Consider the following 19,163-nt stretch of genomic DNA (forward strand, 5'->3'; position numbering starts at 1 on the left):
CGACGTTGCCAGGTCCACGAAGCAGGGGGGCTGGGGGAGGGAAGCGCAGGCGAGTCTAGAGCCAGATTGTGGGAGGTCCCCACAAGACCCCCCCAGACCCGGGGTGTTCAGTGGCTTTTCAACGCAAGCACATCTAAGAAACGTGCAGCGGCCCACTGACCCCCTCTCCGGACTTAGCGCGGCGCGAGGCCCCGCTCCGCGGAGCTGACCGCCGGGCGCGAAGGCGTGGACAGTTGAGTCCCCGAGGGTGCTCGGCGCGGCCAGGCAAGCCGACCGAATTCTGCCTCCCAGGCCCGCCGTGGTCTCCCACCGCCGGAGCCCCGTCGGAGATCGGGGGAGGCCACGCAGGTGGCCCATCCTCCGGTCGGGGGCCTGGCCCGACCTCCTCCTTCCCCCTGGGCTCTCGGAGCCTTCGGGGAAGCAGCGCGGGCCCAGGCGGGGGCGGGCCGGGGGGAGGAGGAGGAGGGGCTGCGCAGGCGGCCGAGGCAGCCCCTGTCGCGCCCCGGTGCGACCCCCGCCGCGCCGCGGCCGGCCGAGCCGCAGACAATTAAAGCGGGATTCCTCCCCCGCTGACGTCGGCGGCGCGAGGCCCCTCCCGCGGCGGCATAAAAGGCTCGGGCTCCGCAGCGCAGGCAGCAGTGGGGGCCCGAGAGCGCGGCCGAGAGCACCGCGCAGCGCGGCGCCCAGAGCGCGGGCCGCCCGCCGAGCGACAGCAGAGCCGGTCCCCGCCGGAGCCGAGCCCCAGCCGCGCCGAGCCGGCCCGGAGCGCCCGGTGCCCGCAGCCATGCCGGCCGGCCGCGTCGCGCGCACCTGTGCGCTGCTCGCCCTCTGCCTCCTGGGCGGCGGGGCCCAGGATTTCGGGCCGACGCGCTTCATCTGCACCTCGGTGCCCGTGGACGCCGACATGTGCGCCGCGTCCGTGGCCGCCGGCGGCGCCGAGGAGCTCCGGAGCAACGTGCTGCAGCTCCGCGAGACCGTGCTGCAGCAGAAGGAGACCATCCTGAGCCAGAAGGAGACCATCCGCGAGCTGACCACCAAGCTGGGCCGCTGCGAGAGCCAGAGCACGCTGGACACGGGCGCCGGCGAGGCCAGGACGGGAGGCGGCCGCAAGCAGCCCGGCTCGGGCAAGAACACGATGGGCGACCTGTCCCGGACACCGGCCGCCGAGACGCTCAGCCAACTCGGGCAAACTTTGCAATCGCTCAAAACCCGCCTGGAGAACCTCGAGGTCCGCGCGCGCCACGGTTCCCCCCGGCTCTCGCGCCCCCCTGCCCTCCCCCGCCGCGTTCCCGACCTGGCCTGGCACCCCCCACCCCCACCCGGCAGCGGGCTGCCGCCCGGCCGGCGCCTCCCCAGCCTGCGGGGCCCCTCGGGCGGCCACTAGCCCCGGCTCCCCGCGCCAGGCCGCCCCCGCAGTCGCCCCGAGGGGACCGCGCCACGGGCCTCCCGCAGGGTCCCCGCTCTTCGCATAACGGTGTGGTTTCCCCCGCCCTTGCACCCCCGCAGCAGTACAGCCGGCTCAATTCCTCCAGCCAGACCAACAGCCTCAAGGATCTGCTGCAGAGCAAGATCGATGACCTGGAGCGCCAGGTGCTGTCTCGGGTCAACACCCTGGAGGAGGGCAAGGGGGGCCCCCGGAACGACACGGAGGAGCGGGTCAGGATCGAGAGCGCCCTGACCTCGCTGCATCAGCGCATCAGCGAGCTGGAGAAAGGTAACGGGCGCCCAGGGGACTGCGCCCACCTCCCTCCCGGCTCCCTCCTGCACCCCTGCAGCCCTGCCTGGTCCCCACACCCCTCCCCAGGTCTGGGCTCCCAGCTTGTGTTCTTCCAAGGCTGGGCCCCCAGCGGGACTTCGCGGGAAGGGGAGGCAGAGAGGAGAAAGGGCCGGCAGGTCCCCACATCAAGACACACTTACACACTCACTGGGTTTTTCAAGTCTGATTTGTTTAATCTTCAGTAACTTTGCCCGGTATCTGTGGCCGGCCCTTCCATCCCCTCTCTGGCGGAGAAAGCCTCTCTCTGGCCGGTCCCCACCCCAGCAGACAGCTGGGTGCTGGCTGGGGCTGGGTCCTCTGGGCCCCGGGTCCAGTTGGGCTACTGAGCACATTCTTTACCAGGTCCCTGGTGCCCTGGCATCCTCTTAGGATCTCCAGGTTTACCCCCAACACCCCCCAGCCCCTCCCTGAAGTCCCTCCCTGAGGTTTTCACTTCTGAGTGACCTAAGGGGCATCTTTCTGCCCCCGAGGTTCCCCAGATGCCAGCGCAGGCCGGGCAGGGCTCTCACCCTGGGCACATGGGTGAACTCCAGCAGAAATCAAACAAGGTTGTAAAAGGGGGAGGGGGCGCCCTGTTGGGGCAGGGCCACGTGACCCTGCTCAGACCGCAAAATGTGCCGGACAGATTTAAACAGTGCCATCTTAAGGCGCATTATGTAACTGAAAAACAGATCAGGGGAAGGAGGGACCTCAGGAGGGAGGAGGAGGGAGGAAGGGGAGATGGGGGGATGAACAACACCCTGGAGAGAGGCCAGGGGCCGGATCTCCCCCCTCGCAGTCCTGAATCAGTGGGGGCAGTGCAGGGGTGCTGCACCGGGGGGGCCAGCCTGCTCTGCTCCCCGACAACTGGCTTAGAGGGGGAGGGGTGCTGGCCCAGCAGGATGCCTTCTAGAAATAATTCTTGGCCTGGGGAACTGGTTTCTTCCTGAGCGCTCTGGCAGGACCACAGGTGCACGCCCGGAATCTGGCCTGGGCGTGTGCTTGTGTTCCTGGGCTCTGGGCCTGGTAGCAGTGCCCATCGCCGGACTGGAACGTTCGCCTGGAGTGCATCACACCATGCCGTGGGTTGGGGGGGTCTTACCCTGGAGACACTGGCCAGCAGTGGGGAAGCTGGTGGCTGTGTAAGGAGAAGGCTACCCAGCCAGGGCCTGAGTTTTCAGGAAGCTCACCTGAGACCGTGGCCTCGTCGCCAAAGCAGTCACCTTTGGGAGCTCCTGCTCCGAGAATGCCAGTGGGGAGGGGCCGACTCTTCCTCCTGAGGGGTGAATGGGGTTCTGGAAACGGCCGAGTCCTCAGGAGTCGGATGAGTGATGGGGCTGCAGGGCGCCTCAGCCTCCAAGGGGTTGTCTTGGGTGAGGGTCTGAGAGAAGAGTCCGGGATGAGGGGCTCTGAGCTCTGTCACCTCCTGGAATCAGGGCGGCCCCTGAGGGGAGCTGGCCTCATTCCTCCTTCCTCCGTGGCCACACCTTCTCGGTTGGTTGACGATGCCCATTCTCCCCACGCCCACCACGCAGCGCAGGTGTGGGTGCCCACAGCCTGCCACCAGTCCCCAGGGACAGCACCGTGTGGGAGTGAGAGCCAGCCAGGCCCGGAGCGCAGAGACCTGGGGTCACCGCTTTCCCCGGCTGGCCCCGTGCCCTGGGGCAAAGCACTTGACCTGGGAAGCCACCCCCTCTGCATCCACAGGATGGAGACCAGAGCCTGCCTGGTCCGAGTCACAGGGCTTGGCAGGGATGACGGCCGCTGAGACACCAATGAGCACTTTGTCAAGGTGCAGACGTCAGGATGTGTCCTGTCCTCCTCAGGTCAGAAGGACAACCGCCCCGGAGACAAGTTCCAGCTCACGTTCCCGCTGCGGACCAACTACATGTACGCCAAGGTGAAGAAGAGCCTGCCGGAGATGTACGCCTTCACCGTGTGCATGTGGCTCAAGTCCAGCGCGGCGCCGGGGGTGGGCACGCCCTTCTCCTACGCCGTGCCCGGCCAGGCCAATGAGCTGGTCCTCATCGAGTGGGGCAACAACCCCATGGAGATCCTCATCAACGACAAGGTAGAGCCCCCGCCCGGCCCGGGCTCGCGGGCTGGCAGGGCCAGGCCCCCAGGGCCCCGGTGTGCGCCGTGTGCCCGCACAGGGCTGCGGGGGCCTCACACGCTGCTGGGGCCCCAAGAGAAGCATTTGCCAGGCAGGACTGAGGGGTACAGGGTGCAGATGCTCAGAGACCACAGAGAACTGGAACCTTCCTAGACCTGGGGGGGGCCTCCTGGGGTGGGGGCTGGAGATGGCAGAGAATGATCGTGGTGCCAATCCAGCCCATCCCACTGCTGTGAGCCCGACGCCTCCTCTGCCAGCTGGCCTGGCACCGGCTCTGCTCCCCCAGTGTTGGGGCCCATAGCTCCACGAGGGTGGCAAAGGTGCCCCTAGGGATCTTTCCCGAGTCCAGATCTATCGCACTCAGCCCCCCACGTCGCAGGAGGCGGCCAGGGTCATGTGAGCCTTGGCAGAGGCAGCTCTGGGCAGCTCCTCCCTCTAATGAACTCTTCTCCAGAATCGGCTGCCGGCTCTCAGACGCCCTCCTTGCCACGCCAGCGGCGGGAGCACCCGGCTAAAGCCCTGGTTCCTGACAGCATGTCCCAGAGAGGGTTGTGCCTCCCTGGGCCCCGTTTCCCAAGTGGAGGAGGTGTGAGGGTTCTTTCCTCACTCTCTGCAGCTGTGTCCTTCCTGCCTGGATGGAAGAGGAGTGAAATTCCAGGCCAGGGGCCAGTCTGAGCTTTAAAAGGCCCTGGGCGATTTAAAGGCATCTCTCAGGTCCTCTGCAAAGGCCTGCCACGCTGTAGAGCTAGCGGCCCTAGGCACTAGACACGGGTGTTGGACGAGAGAGGGGAGGCCAGCTAGGAGACCCCGTGCGTGTCATCCGGAAGGTGGGGAGGGGGTGGGCTCAGAGTCGGGACACTCTCTTCACCCGGGGCCTTGCCTTGTAGACTAGCAGCGAGGGAGGAGGGCGAGGGAGGGAGGAGATCTGTACCCAGATCGACCTTTGACCTTCGTGGCCCTCTTGGCAAAGCACTGCGTTCGCTACGGGATTCCACGGCCCGCCTGTGGACGGGCTGGAGGGAGGCGCTACGAGAATTCGGTAGCGGTTCTGGGTGTTTATCTGCAACGTGGAGACAGAAGAATAACCACTGCGGCAGCAGAGACCGTGATCCCCGTCGTACTTGCACCCATGGCCTGGTGTGGCTTCTCTCTCCCAGGTGGCCAAGCTGCCCTTTGTCATCAACGATGGCAAGTGGCACCACATCTGCATCACCTGGACCACCCGGGACGGGGTCTGGGAGGCCTACCAGGATGGCACCCAGGGCGGCAGCGGGGAGAACCTGGCGCCCTATCACCCCATCAAGCCCCAGGGCGTGCTGGTGCTGGGCCAGGAGCAGGTACTGGCGCTGCCCGCGGGCCGGAGCGGGAGGGGAGCGCGGAGCGAGGAGGGCGGCGGAAGTGGTTTCCCAGGCGTAGTAGCCGGGGAGCAGGTTACGCAGCAGCTTGGGCAGACTCCTGTCCTGGGCCGGCTTGCTCAGGAAGTTCAAGCAGGAGTGAGCTTCCTTTCCATGCTCTCAGGAGCTAGGAAGGCCAATCCTGCTTTTAGCGATGAATAATTTAGTGCCTGTAAAGTGGTTCTTGGGCACCTGGGAGGGAGGTGGAGGGACAGAGCATCCAGGCTGGCAATGAGTGCCCCTGGGTAGGGCCCAGCCCCTGTTGCCGTGTGGCCATGGCCCCTGCAGAGCCCTCACGCGCTGACCACGGGCCGGCTGCAGGAGTGGCAGGGCCCAGGTGCTGCAGGACAAGATTCCCGGGCAGAGGCGGTCAGCTCCGTCCCCTTCCCTGGGCTTCTTCAGGGGAGGGCTGGATGCGGAGCTGGGACCCCCAGACTCCCCCTAGGGAGGGGCCCCCAGTTGGGCCCCCAGGTCCCTCCACAGCCCCTCCACCCTCACTCTCTGCTTTTCTCTGAAGGACACTCTGGGTGGCGGGTTTGATGCCACCCAAGCGTTTGTGGGCGAGCTGGCCCATTTCAACATCTGGGACCGCAAGCTGACGGCAGGAGAGGTGTACAACCTGGCCACCTGCAGCTCCAAGGCCCTCTCTGGCAACGTCATCGCCTGGGCCGAGTCCCACATCGAGATCTTCGGCGGAGCCACCAAGTGGACATTCGAGGCCTGTCGCCAGATCAACTGATGGCTTCAGGCCAGGGCCGAGGCCCCCACGCCGCCGCCCCTGCTTGTGCAGTGATGACCCGTCCGTCTCTTCCCTCCCTTCCCCCAGGAATGAGCCGAGGCCGTCGCCCCTGCACACACCCCTGCACACGCACACGCACACAGCCTGGTTCTGTCCTCCTCGTGCACCTGACGCAGCCCGGCTCCCCTCTGTCCCCGAGGACACCCACTTCTCTCTAGGAGCCCGGACTGTCTCTCAGGCGTGCCCCATTCGCAGCTAGATCAGGCGGCAGCGACATCTCGAACGACGCAGAAGTAGGTGAGGGTGCGTGTGTGTCTGTGTGTCCGCGTGTGTGCGTGCGAGGGCGGCCGGGGAGGCTTTTTCTTTTAGGAAGAAGGATTTCGATTCCTTCCTTCTTTGTGGCTTTAGGAGATCTCACGATGGGTCAAAAATCTGTCTACGCCAACCTGGTTAGCTCCCGCGTGCCTTGGGGTTGGCGCAAGCGTTTGTCTTCATTTGCAACCCTTTTTCTGAGCGACATATCTCTATATTGATACAATAAATGTCTTTTAGTGGTTTGTTAAAGGCCAGGGGGCCTCTCCACGGAGAATTTGTACCTTGTGCCAGAGGCAGATTCTCACTGAAAGTTGCAGGCTGACTGTCCGGGCCGGGGCCGGGCAACAAGGGGGCCCCAACCACCGCAAGCCCCCACGCCGGCCCCGCCCCCGGCCCTCCCCACCCCCCGCAACCCCGGAAGCCGGGAACCGTGCCCCCTTCCAGCCTCCAGTGCTGTGCTGCGTCAGCCTGGGTGGCGCTGAGAGCGGAGCGTCCCACCCACAGCCAGGAAGGCAGGCCCGGCACCCTCCCCTTTTGCCTCTGGTAGTGTGAGACCAGGGTCTTCAAGAGGGATCTTTTAGACAAGGGAACCCACATTCCCACTGAGACCCAGGCACACAGGGCCACTGAGGCTTGAGCCATTGATGGGAAAGTCCTCCTGGTGGGACTTCTGACAGCCATATCCCCCCCAGTACACCCCGGGCCAGGGGGCTTGTTCGGATCCCTCCGAGAGGCAGGGGCTCTGCAGACCTCTCACATGGAGCCGGGGTGGGGGCCTGAAACCCACTGCCCCATCTCACAGGGCTCACCCTATAGCAGACCCCAACCTGTGACCAGCCAGTGACACTGAGACCTGCCCGGTGTCCGGAACCTTTGACTTTTTTGTTCCCCATGAAAAGCAGCATGAACATTTCCTTCCAGTCCTTCCAAGGAGGGGACCCGTGTGTGTGCGTGTGCGTGTGCGTGTGTGCGTGTGCGTGTGTGCACGTGTCGAGGGAGAGCGACGTTCAGGAGGAGCTCCCTGCTTTGTTGTGTCATCCGCTGGTCGCACGCCCTGAGGGCACCCTGGACTCTGTCTCCAGGAGTCTCATTAGCAAAAGGCTGACAAGTCTTTCTAGAAATTCTCCCGCGCCGCGGGCTCATCTGCGGCTGCAGGCATTTCTTCAGGAGGAACAGGTGTTTTCATCTTCTGTTCCTTCCAGGGCCACCTGTCCCCTTAAACGCAGGTCCCGTGTTGTGTCGGCATCCTCGTGCGTCTGTGTGTGTCTGTGTCAGTGTCTCTGTGTCGCTCTCGTGGGTGTCTGCACGGTCCTGGTCGCCGGTCTGCAATGCATCACTCTCGCGGGGAGGGTGCAGATCAGGCGCCGCGCTGCGCGTTGTTGTTCAGCAGTGGCTTTTCTCAAATAACTGTGCTTCATCCGCGCCCGTCGGGTTGTGGCATCCTTGGATCTGCAGGGGTCTTCTCTGTTTGCATGTTCCTCGGGGTGCGTGCTCCTTGCTCCCTGGGTCTGACGTGTGTCCCTTGCCTGCATGGACTTCTCCAGTTCCGTGTTGTGTGCTGAGTGCCACCCAGTGTTCTGTGACCACCTGTGTAGCTACCGGAAATGGCTGGGTTAGCAAGCCAAGGGGGTGAGAGGAGGTCGAGAGAGATCGGTTTTCCTCTCCCCCTCCCCACCCCCGACACACCAAGAAGTGTTTTTAACATGTAGGTTGAGACCAAGCCTAAAAAATTCCCAAAGTCGGGAGACCGTGGGAGAGCTCGGAATGGCCTCTCAGGACCAGGTCTAGCCCACCCCGCGGTCCCACTGTCTTGGAGCTGTCACGCAGGCGGGGCCCGGAGCGGGCTGTGCTAGGCGGCTCCCTGGTCAGTGCCTCCCACTCGCCCCGGCCTGGCCAAGCTACCGGACCCCAGACCACCTTCTGCCCAGAGTGGGCCAGGTGGGAGCTGTCCGTTCAGGACCACGAGCCATCCTCTGCCCTGACTAGAGAGGGGCAGAGCACACCCCAGTGCTGTCGCCTCTGTCCCTGCAGCCTCCCACCCCACCCATGGTGCCAGGGCCGACGCTGACACTTAGCTCCCTCCCCGCCGAGCCCCCGACTCCCTCACTGTGTTAACACTTGGCACTTTGCTGGCCCCGAGAAAGGTAGACGACACAGCAGCAGATCTAATCCACATAGTTTCCATCTACTCCTTAATCTGATTGATGTTCCCTCTTGCACTGAATAATACATGCCTCTCTCAGGTAAGCCATTTTATAAAACACGAAGATTCAAAAGCACTGTCGAGACAGTGTTTGCTTCTGCCGAGCCGGTGTCCGCCAGCTCCCTGGGTGTCCGCGGTGGGAGAGCTGCCGGCCGGGGCTCTCCGGGCCGCGGGGGCTGAGATCCCACTTGAATCGTAAGCCTTCTTGCTTTTGATAACACAGTGTTATTTCTCTTACTGTAGAAGAAAAAGTTTATTACCAAACAAGAGTATTTTTATGAAAGAAAAGGACAAACCTATAAATTAACTCAACCTATATATCTCCCTTGAAAAGACTTTCAGGCCCGTCCAACATGTAGGACTGAAAGCATGTATTTTGGAAGAAAGAGATACATTTTGTATGCTTTCTTTTCCTTTTGTAGATTCCCAGTTTATTTCCTAAGACTGCAAAGATCACTTTGTCACCAGCCCTGGGACCTGAGACCAAGGGGTTGTCTTATGGGCAGTGAGGGGTGGGGAGAGGCTGGCATGAGGTTGACAGCCATTCCGGCGAGCTCCGGAGAGGAGCCACCTGTTCTCAAAAGTGTGTTGGGGCCGGGAGTTAGAATTGGCCATTTATGGTGGACCCTTTGTCTTGGCGCTGACTTACTGAGTGGAACAAGCTGAGGGTTTGAATATCAGTTCCAAATGTGGCAGAAGAAACTTGGGTTACATGTTGTTAACATCAAGAGGAAAGAATCCTTTGTAATCTTATGGCAACCAAAACGTGGCTTGAAGAAGTCACGGTTTCATCTCTCAAAACACAGTGTGTAAATTTACTCAACTAATGGCGGGAAATGTATCACTTCTGTGCAGTGGACTTAAGTGCAATTTGTCAAAGGGGAACAAGTCATTGAGGAGAACAAAAAGCCCAATAGAGTCCCAATTTTGTCTTATTTGCCAAAAAAAAAGCAACCCCCCAAGATTGACATTGTCATAATGTACATACTGTATAATAGGAGGGAGAATAGGTGTATCTTACTTTCATTATTTGCCGACCAAAGCTGTACATTTCTCATATGATCTGCAGCCTTTTTGGGGTATCAAATGGGTCAAAACCATGGGACCTGCCACTTCCCATCAGCAGTTCTGGAAATGCACTATTTCTACTGGTATTCTTGCTTTTTTTTTCTTTTCATTTTCTTGCTGAAATGACATGAATTGTTGAGTTTATTTTTACACAGTAAAGAGTGAAGAAAGATTGTGGTCTCTTGGAATGTCTCTTCTCTGAAGCGTGGCAGTGCCGTCGCGATCCACCCAGCCTGCCGTCCTCCCCGCAGCGTCCGGGCGACCCTCGCCCGCAGGGGAAGCATGCCTGCGTTTGCCTTGCACTTGCTCCTCAGAGACCCCACGAGCGTCTGGTGACACTTGGGTGGGGGGTCCCCAATTTCACAGGGGCAGCTGACACTGAGGCAGAGAGAGGCCACGCTGGGCCGTGGCTGCAGAGTGACGCCCCTCCCCTGCAACCCTGCTCCCTCCTGGGGAAGTGGCCACAGCGGGGCACAGGTTCCAGGCAGCCTGGGCTTGTTATTCCCAAACAACCCTGTCCTCTGTCCTCTGCGGTATCCTGCTGACAGGTACTTAGCCAGTCTGACCCCCTTCCCTACTCTGGGGCTCCAGGCCCCTCCCTGCACTCGGGTCTGAAGGTGCACCCAGACGCACACAGCACAGGAATGGGCGACGCAGGAGCCCTGGGCCTGCGGTTCCTTGGTGGACGCTCGACTCTGGATGTACGTAGCACTCACCAGCTGCTCCCTCCCAAGAGACAAAGTGACCAGGATCCCAGGACACTTGCACCCTGAAGTCAGGGGACCTGGAGCCAAAACAGCCTGCCCGGTGGCTTGAGTGGTCCCCCGACCCCACACGTACATGGGGGTCAGTGGAAGGGACCATCCACTCTGGCTTCTTGTTGGCAGTGCCCCGGGACTTCCCGCCCAATGCTCTGGTGTCCCCTGGCCAGGACTCAGGAGCTAGGGCTTCGCGGGGTGTGAGCCAAGGTTTGATCTCAGCAGGGCAAGCAGGTCACCCCACTGCGGCCCCGCAGAAGGCGCCTCAGTCAGGAGGGAGAGGGCCGGCCGGCCGGGAGGCCTCGACCTGTTTTCCCCAGAGCCGTCCTTCGTGGGTGGCTGTCACCCACAGGGCTGCTCACGCCGGGCCCGGGTTGTGCCTGATTCCAGCAGCTCCAGCCGACACCACCTGGCACCTCCCGCTCAGAGAAGGGCGTAGTTTGTCTGTGACAACACCACGCTTGCATCTCTCATCTCCGTGTAGGAGCTCATTCAGAAACTTGGGTATTGTAACTATCATTAGAAACAAACGGTTTGCACACTTCTCACACCTGATCTGCGCTCAGCGAATGCCTCGGGGCCGTGGAGCTCCGAGTAGCGGCTCAGAAGGACACTGCCGGGCCTCGCACCTGAGCAGGTTTCTGTGGCCTGGGTGGAAGGACACAGGCTCAGGGTTGCCAAGCCAGAAGGTGTCTGGGAAGTCGTTGGCTCCAACAGCCCATTGGATGCATGGAACTGTTCTCGGCTTACACGCTTCTGGTGATGGGGAACTCATTACCAGAGGGACAGTCTGTCCCATTTCAGACGGCTCGATCAGCAAGTTTCCTTTTCTGTTCCTCGCTTTTATGTACTTGGATATCATGCTCAGTTCCTTACGCTGAGCTGCAGCTTCCGCGCATCTGCCTTGTCCGCGACAGCGGCGCCGTGTCTGAGTCTTCATTCTCCCTGCCTCTGCTCAGGCAGCCTGACTGGCAGGCGCCTCTAGCTCTGTCCTTAGGGAGAGGAGAGACGCCACATCCAAGACCCACTGGAAATCTGGGCCAGAAGAGCCTTGGGGGCCATCTAGTTTACTCCCCCACTTTTCAGATGACGGGCTCAAGGCCCAGAGAGGCTGTGTAGCTTGTTCAAAGTTGCACAGCTTGATTCCCGAGCCTGGAATCAGAACCCAGGATTCCGGACTCCCAGCTCAGTGCTTTCACCTGGCCTGGCTAAACAACAGTGTCCTCACCTGTAGGTGGGGCTGGTGGTACTCACCTGTGCAGGTGGGATGAGGAGGGGGACACACAGGGCCTGGTGCGAGCAGGTCCAGCTGGAGCTGGGCCTCCGCTTCCTGCCATACCAAGACCCCTCCTCCCGGTTCTTCTCACCAAGGCCGTCAGCGCGGGGAGGGTGGACACTGCCCCTCACTGCCCCACGGGCCCCGCACTGTGGGCCACGCAGGAGCTGGGCCACGTTGCCCAGGCAGGGGCGGGGCCTTCCTGCGGCTGGGCGTGGGACAGCCGGCTGCAGCCCCTGGACTGCAGTGTCCGCGGGGAATGTGGTCAGTGTCAGGCAGCTCAGAAGCTCCTGGCCAGCTCCTGGGGGCCACTGCCCCACAGCACAGGACCACAGGGACTCTGTCCTCGGGCCTCTCCTTCACCACCCGCCGGCCTGGTCCAGGACCCGGCAAACTCCCCACTCAAGCCCCCTGAGGGGCAGCAGGGGCGGGGCCAGGCCTGGAGGGTCTGGGCACGTGGCCTGAAGCAGCCCGTGCAAGCGCAAGGTCTCTTCCAGCCCTGCGTTTTCTCTCGAGCCGCGCCGATGGCTTCGCTTCGCGTCATGCTCCACGTTGGCTCCTCCTGGCCCCCCGCCCCGTCTTTGGCTCTCCAGGAAGCCAGTGGGTGTGGCCTTGTCCTCAGCCGTGGGCCCTCGGCGGGAAGGGTCCAGCTAAAGGAGCCCCAGCCTGTGGGGTGGCCGGGTTGGGCTTGTCCCGGCAGCCCTCTGTGCTCACCTCCGAGCAGCGCGCACGCCCCTCGGGCTCCGAGGAAGTCACACCCACACACCCGCGCCCCATCAGGGGTTAGTCCCTGTGGCCTCGGCTTTCCGAGGTGCCCGGCCCACGAGAGCCGAACGCCCCCCTCTCCCGGACAGTCAAGGCCAGCCTGGTTTACTCCCTGGAAATGCCACAAACTCCACGGACTCCCTGTGACACACTCTCCTCCTGTTTGCAACAGGGTGATTATGGAAACCCTGAAAACCATTTTGTCTCTTGGTTCTTCCAAGAAGGACACTTCCATTTCCTGAGACTAACCTGGTCACTCAGGTTGGGGGCAGTGGTCTCCCAGGCCTCAGTCTCCCCACCCTACCCCTCCCCTAGAGGGGAGGCCGGATGGTCTCTGTGGCCCCTTTGGGCTCTCCCTGGGGCATCAGGACTGGCCCCCTCAACCCGTGAGCACCAGCAGTCACCTCTGCAGAGACCCCTGACCCTCCCAGTGTCCCCCGCCCCTGCTGACAGGCACCTCGGCCCCTGCTGCAGGGCCCTGCCCCACCGTTGGTCCAGCGGGCACAGGGCCTGCCCTCACCAGACTTTCTCACAATGGTGACTTCCCCTGGGGTCTCTGTTGTCCTTTCTCAAACCTTCAGGCCGGATCCCGGCCCTCCTGACCATACACAAATGCACACCGGTGGTGGACCCAGGTCAGGCTGTCTCTGCCAAAGTTTCTCGCCACCATGTAAATCGGGAATGCAGGTGGGCACTCGGGCGGGCGCGGCTCCACAGCTCAGGTCATTGCCCCTCCTGCTGGGAGGAGCGGAGCCTGGGCAGAGGGGTGTGCAGGAGGCAAAGAGCCACAGCAAGGCCCAGAGGCACCTGCAGCCGCCTGCTCATCTAGGACTATCCCTGAGCACCCGCCAGGGGAAGGCCCTGGGCCCGGCTCCCAGTGGGGGTGGCGGGGCAGGGAGGGGCAGGTCTTCTGAGGCCCCGCAAGGCCCCTGGGCCAGCTCCAGAACGTGGGCTCCGGGAGTCGAGGAGTCGAGGGGTGGGGGGGGCGGGTGCGCACGCTCGTGTGCCTGTAGGGCATTGCCAAGGAAGCCGTCTGTCCCGTTCGCTTTCTGTGCTTCTCAATTCAGGCCAAGGTGGGGGGCCATCTGCTGAAGTGGGCACAGAGAAAACATTTTCACTGTGCGGAAAATTGGTTTCTGGGGGGAGGCTGCGCTCGGCACAGAGCGGCCGGGAGAGGCGCAGGCAGACGACGCGGTCCCTGCCTCAGTGGCGCTGTGCACGCCCCTCTGCGCACCTCCCTCTGCTCCCAGCCCACGCGGGCCGGGCAGCCGGCCAGGCCGCCCAGCACCCCCTCAGGTCTGCACGGGGCCTGCTGCCCCCTCTGTCTTTTAACGCTTTCCATGAGATGTAACTCACGAGCCACGTAACTCACCATGTGAAGTGTGCGAGTCAACGGCTCTGACGTAGTATGTCATTAATTTTAAAAAATTACAGTAAATGTACATAACATAAAATTTACCATTTTAACCATTTTTAAGTGTGCGATTCAGTGGCCTTAACCACGTGGTGCAATCACCACCACTGTCCATTTCCAAAGCTTTTTCATTGCTGCAAACAGAAGCTCTGCTCCCGTTACGCAGGCACTGCCCGGCCCACCCCACCCCTGCGCCGGAAGCCTCCACGCCACTGTCTGTCTCTGTGAGTTTGCCTACTCCGGGCGCCTGCCATCAGTGGAATCTTGCAATGTTGTTCCTTTCGTGACCGGCTTCGTTCGCTTAGCGTGAGGGTGTCAAGGTTTAACCAGGTCGTGGCGGGTGTCAGAGCTTCACCGTGTCCATGGCCGGAGGATGCTCCTCTGTGTGCAGAGAACACGATCTGTCGTCCACTCATCCGCTGGTGGACGTTCGGGTGGCGTCCACTCTTGGCCACTGCGAACGGTGCTGCCAAGGACACGGACGTGCGAGCGTCTGCCTGAGCCCCTGCTCCCGATTCCTCGCTCAGCAGTAGAATTGCTGGATCCTGTGATAACTCTGTGTTTAGCTTTTTGAGAAACTGCCGAACTGTTTCTGCAGCAGCCGCACCGTTTTCCATTCCCACCAGCAACACGCAGGGTTCCAATGTCTCCGCGTCCTCACCAACACTTGTTATTTTTTGGTTTTTTGATAGTAGCCATCCTAATGGGTATGACAGGGTATCTCGTTGTGTTTTTTAAATTTTTTTATTTCTTTTCTTTTTTATTTTTTTAGAGACAAAGTCTCGCTCTGTCACCTAGGCTGGAGAGCAGTGGTGCAATTATAGCTCACAGCAACCTCCAACTCCTGGGCTCAAGCGATCCTCCTGCCTCAGCCTCCCCAGTAGCTGGGCTTATAGGCACGCGCCACCACGCCCGGCTAATTTTTAAATTTTTTTATAGAGACGGTGTCTTGTTATTAATATGTTGCCCAGGCTGGTCTCAGCTCCGGGGCTCAAGTGGTCCTCCTGCCTCCACCTCAGCCTCCCAAAGCACCGGGACTGCAGGCGTGAGCCACCGTGCTGGGCACAGTGTGGCACTTCCCAAATGAGAAGCGATACGGAGCCTCTTGTCATGTGCTTAGTGGCCATTTGTGTATCTACTTGTGGGAAATATCTATGCAAATCCTTTGCCCATTTTTGACTCAGGTTTTTATTGTTGATGAGTTTGTATAAGTTCTTTATATATTTTGGATATTAATCGCTTATCAGACGATATTATATAATATGCAAATATTCCCCCCATGCCGTGGGTTCTTTTCACTCTCCTGCTAGTGTCCTCAGATGCAGGAAAATTTTTAATTTGGAGGAAGTCCTTATCTATATTTTCTTTTATTGCCTGTGCTTTTGATGTCAGATTCAAGAAACCAGTTGCCTGACTGAATCCTACTCATGCCGACCCTGCCCCCGCGTAAATCAGTCCTTCGAGTCTGGCTGCACCTCTCAGTGCGAGCCGCATCTCCCCCACCCCAACCGTGAACCCCACAGGCACAGGCCGTGTCTGTTTTGTTCCTCAGAGAAATCCCTTCTGGCTCGAGTATTCTTGGCTCTGGGCTTTGCTCTTCAGAATTTTGGTTCTCTAAGAATCACAGAATGTCAGCGCAGATGCAGAAAGAAGAAAAAAACAGAGATGCTCTTTGCAATGAGAACCGACTGCTTTCATATACTAAGGGGACTGCGTAGCTCTTAGGCCAGCTTGACTCCGTTTAAGAAAATACCCCAGCGGTTTCCAGGTCTGAAAGGACGGGCGCCCCCTCACCCGGCTGCAGGGGTCCAGGCTGGAGGCAAAATGCAGAGGGAAGAGAGTGCTGGCCTGCTTGGCCGGCAAGGGACGGACTGTGGTGTTCGCGGCCATCCGGGCGGGGAGGAGGCGAGAGCCCTGGCACTGAGAGTGGGGGAAGAAGAGTCAGTGGGTCAGGCAGGGCAGAGAGACGGCTGGGGTCAGAGGAAGTGCCCTGTGTCGTCACCTGTGAAAGGCTGTCCTGTCACTCCAAACATCAGTGAGTGGCTGCTGCCCAGACAGCCCTGGGAACGCCGCTCTGCAGGAGCAGAGCTGGGCTGCGTCCACCCCAGGCCACCCACCGAGCCGGCTGCACGCTGGCAGCAGCAGGACGTGGGGATCCTCCCGGGACACGGGCTTCCACTGTGTGGGGGCGGCAGCCGCGCCGGGTGCAATAACGTCGTCCCAAAATTCACGTCCCCGAGAACCTGTGACTGGGAGCTTATTTGGAAATAGGGTCTTTGCGGGCGTAACCAAGTTAAGATGGGGTCAGACTGGATCAGGACGGGCCCCAAATCCAGAGACTGGTGCCCTTAGAAGAAAAGAAGACGCAGACACACACACAGGAAGGCGGCCACGTGCCGGCGGAAGCAGAGGTTGGAGTGATTCATCTCTGAGCCGAGGGACGCCGAGGAGTGCCAGCAGCCACCAGAAGCCAGCAGGCAGGCATGAGATGGATTCTTCCCCAGAGCCTCCAGAAGGCACCGCCCTACTGACACCTTTATTTTGGACTTGCAGCTTCCAGAACTGTGAGGGGATGAGTTTCCGTTGTTTCAAGCTGCCCAGTTTACGGTATTCGGTTATGGCAGCTCCAGACACGGACGAGGGTGCGCAGGTCCTTCCATTTCCACGGTGGGCGACACGGAGGGCCCTCGGGGGCTGGCTCCCCATGCGAGGAGGAGCCAGAACACCGCGCAGGGCAGAGGGCGGCGTCTCTCAGCTGCTCCACTCTCCGGGACTCCGGGGTCCCCAGGTTGGTGGCCCCGGGCGTCTGGCAGTGGAAGGGGAGGCCCAGAGGCTGTCGGGACGGCACCACGTGTGCACTCGGGGCCCACCTGCAGCCGGCTTTGGTCTCTGAGTCTCGGAGCAGACAAAACGGGCCAGAGCAGGGTCACTGACACCGAAGAACGTCTGAGTGGCTTGGGAGGACCAAGCTACGTGTGAACCATCCCGTGCCAGGACGGTGACACACCAATGAGTTGCCAGACTCTCTTCGTGGGAATTTGGTGGTGGGGTGGGCAGAGAGGCCAGAAGGACGTAGGATTCCAGTAGGTGGCAAGCAAGGTGGCAGGAGAGCCACGACGAAGGGGACGGCAGGGTGGACAGAGGGTCAGGTCCCTGAGGCAGAGGCTCTGAGCTGAGGACCCGGCTACTTTGAAAGGCCTGAGGAGGAACCTGCCCAGCCACAAAGGGAACCCGCCTGGCAGGAGGAGTGGGGACAAAGAGGGCAGTAGCAGGTGAGCGGAGGGCAGCTGAGGGTGGGGTCACACAGGGTCTGGAAAAGAAGAAAAGGAGCCAGCCTTGGCATCACTCGTTGCTGGCCTGGTCACAATTCCGTGGCTGAACAATGTCCCTGGACACCAACCCCAGACAAGGCCACCATGCAACTGAGATGGGTCGAGATAGAAACAAGCCCGTGGTTGTCGTGTCTGAACACGGGCAGAACGTGGACATCGTCTAAACCTTCCCCTTTCCCGGGGAATTTCAGTGACTGCTGCTGCTTCGTCAGTTTCAGCTCCGGTGTCACTCTGTTCCCGCCTTCCTGATAAAACCATGGACTCACCCCTGCGTCCCTGAGCCTCTCCCACTCCTCCCCTTCCTGCCTCCCTCTTGCTGAGACGCCCTGCACTTCCCCACGGTGCGAGGCCTTCCTCGTAGTGTCCAGTCAATAAACTTGGCTCCAGTCCCCCGCAGTGTGTTCCTGGGTCTTTGGTTGGACTCTAGTGGACGCCTCGTATACCAGGGGGAAAAGTCAGGTTTTACTCTGAGGGATACGGGAAGCCACCGTGTGGCTTTGAGCAGAGGAGAAACGGGAAGTGATTTTGGGAAGAAACATTCTGGGGGGCAGCCAGGAGGCTGTGTCTGAGGTGGAGGTGAAGGCACCTGGAGCAAACTGTGGTCACTTGGGGTGGGGCAGGGGCTCCTTCTGTCCCGCAGGCGGGCCGGCGTGTGAGGAGAACATGCAAACGGCCTCTGGATGTCAAACCGCCTTCTAGGAGCTTCTGCCAGAAATCAGTTGCAGAGAGCTGGACAGGGTTGTTTGGCAGCAGCCAGAGGGTATTGAGCACCCCAGCAGAGCACCCCAGAGGTGCCCAATGCTGCTGTCATCATAACCCCTCTGAGCAGAGGGGCCACTGCACTCAAGATAGCCTTTAAGACAAAGAGTTTAAAGGAAAGACAAAGTGAACCCGGCCCGGCAAGCACCAAGGAGCCAGGACACGCAGGGGCTGGGTGCCCCCATTCCCCGCATTATCTGTGGCAGCATGAAAGCCGGCAAGGTCCTTCCATGGCTCTAGAGAAGAGGCTCAGCGGACTGTGTGCCCGGCAGGGAGATTACTGACAGCCGGGTCAGAGTGGGGCTCAGAGGGAGGGGTGTCGCCCTAGCTCACACTGCTTCTGACTTGTGCCCAGGGCAGGGTAGCCTCCCCACGCCAGGGGCTTCTCCCAGGGTGCCTGGACCACAATGGACCTCCTTGCCCTGTTAGGGTGAGACCACGTGGGTGTGTATGTAAGTGTGTGTCCCTCCTGGGTTACTGGTCCTAGGAGTCCCCAGTGTTCCCCAGGGGGTGCAGAAGCAGAGGGTTGACATTGGCCCCTGGCTGCCTCTCCTCCCGGACCCTGCTGTACTGGAGGCTGGAGCCATGTTGGGCCTGCTTGCTTGGATTTCCACTCCTCACCTGACTAACAGGCTCCTCAAGCTTCACTGGGACCCTGTCCCCCCACCCATACCCCTCAACCCTTCACCTGACCTAGAAGGTCAGAGGAATTTGGGACTGCAGAAAGGGACATGGAGCACAAAGCACTCACCAAGGCTCCCAGGAGCCCCTCTGCAGGGGAAGGTGGGGATCTGGGAATCAGTGGCTAGAACAGTCTTGGCCCATCACCCCACCTTTGCTGAGAACTGCTGCAGGGGTGAGGTGAAAAGGGATGTTAGGGAGGAAAGGGAACTCTGCCCGGGTCCCATCAGAGCCTCCACGCGCACTCACACATAAGGGTCTGTGGGGGCCTGGGGCACATCCACACGTTTTGTTAGAAAAAAGAATATGCAATATAAACGCATTAAGAAAGAAGACAGGAAGAAAATATTCTGAAAAATATTCTGAAACGTTAGCAGTGATTGTATATGGCGGTGGGATCAAGGATTTTTATACGGTACTTTCACGTGTTTTCCAAGTGTTCTACACTGAACACGTGTCAGTTACATAATTTAAAATTATTTATTTATTTTTAAACCAAATTCTCCAGGCAACTGTGCTGTTTCCCAGTTGCAGTAACTTTCCTTTCAGTCAGATTTCTGGGTGAACCCAAGGGACACGGCTCCCTCCCC

The 19,163-nt window shown here is 60.5% G+C and overlaps 1 protein-coding gene across 1 annotated transcript; it reads left to right on the top strand.

The window, feature by feature from the left end:
- The first annotated feature begins 631 nt into the window (after positions 1-631).
- Positions 632-6,304, top strand: NPTX1 (neuronal pentraxin I). Its single transcript, XM_012642746.1, has 5 exons — positions 632-1,228; positions 1,507-1,714; positions 3,583-3,827; positions 5,027-5,206; positions 5,781-6,304. The coding sequence occupies exons 1-5, from the start codon at positions 785-787 to the stop codon at positions 6,000-6,002; spliced, it is 1,299 nt and encodes a 432-aa protein (XP_012498200.1). The 5' UTR covers positions 632-784; the 3' UTR covers positions 6,003-6,304.
- The last annotated feature ends 12,859 nt before the right edge of the window (positions 6,305-19,163 follow it).

The sequence above is a fragment of the Propithecus coquereli genome, unplaced genomic scaffold (genome assembly GCF_000956105.1).
Source record: "Propithecus coquereli isolate 6110/MARCELLA unplaced genomic scaffold, Pcoq_1.0 Scaffold1857, whole genome shotgun sequence".
Lineage (NCBI taxonomy): Eukaryota > Metazoa > Chordata > Mammalia > Primates > Indriidae > Propithecus > Propithecus coquereli.

Coding starts and splice junctions, on each gene's coding strand:
- NPTX1 (XM_012642746.1), top strand. CDS start 785: ATGCCGGCCGGCCGCGTCGCGCGCACCTGTGCGCTGCTCGCCCTCTGC. Junction 1,715..3,582: donor CATCAGCGAGCTGGAGAAAG/GTAACGGGCGCC, acceptor TGTCCTCCTCAG/GTCAGAAGGACAACCGCCCC. Junction 3,828..5,026: donor AGATCCTCATCAACGACAAG/GTAGAGCCCCCG, acceptor TCTCTCTCCCAG/GTGGCCAAGCTGCCCTTTGT.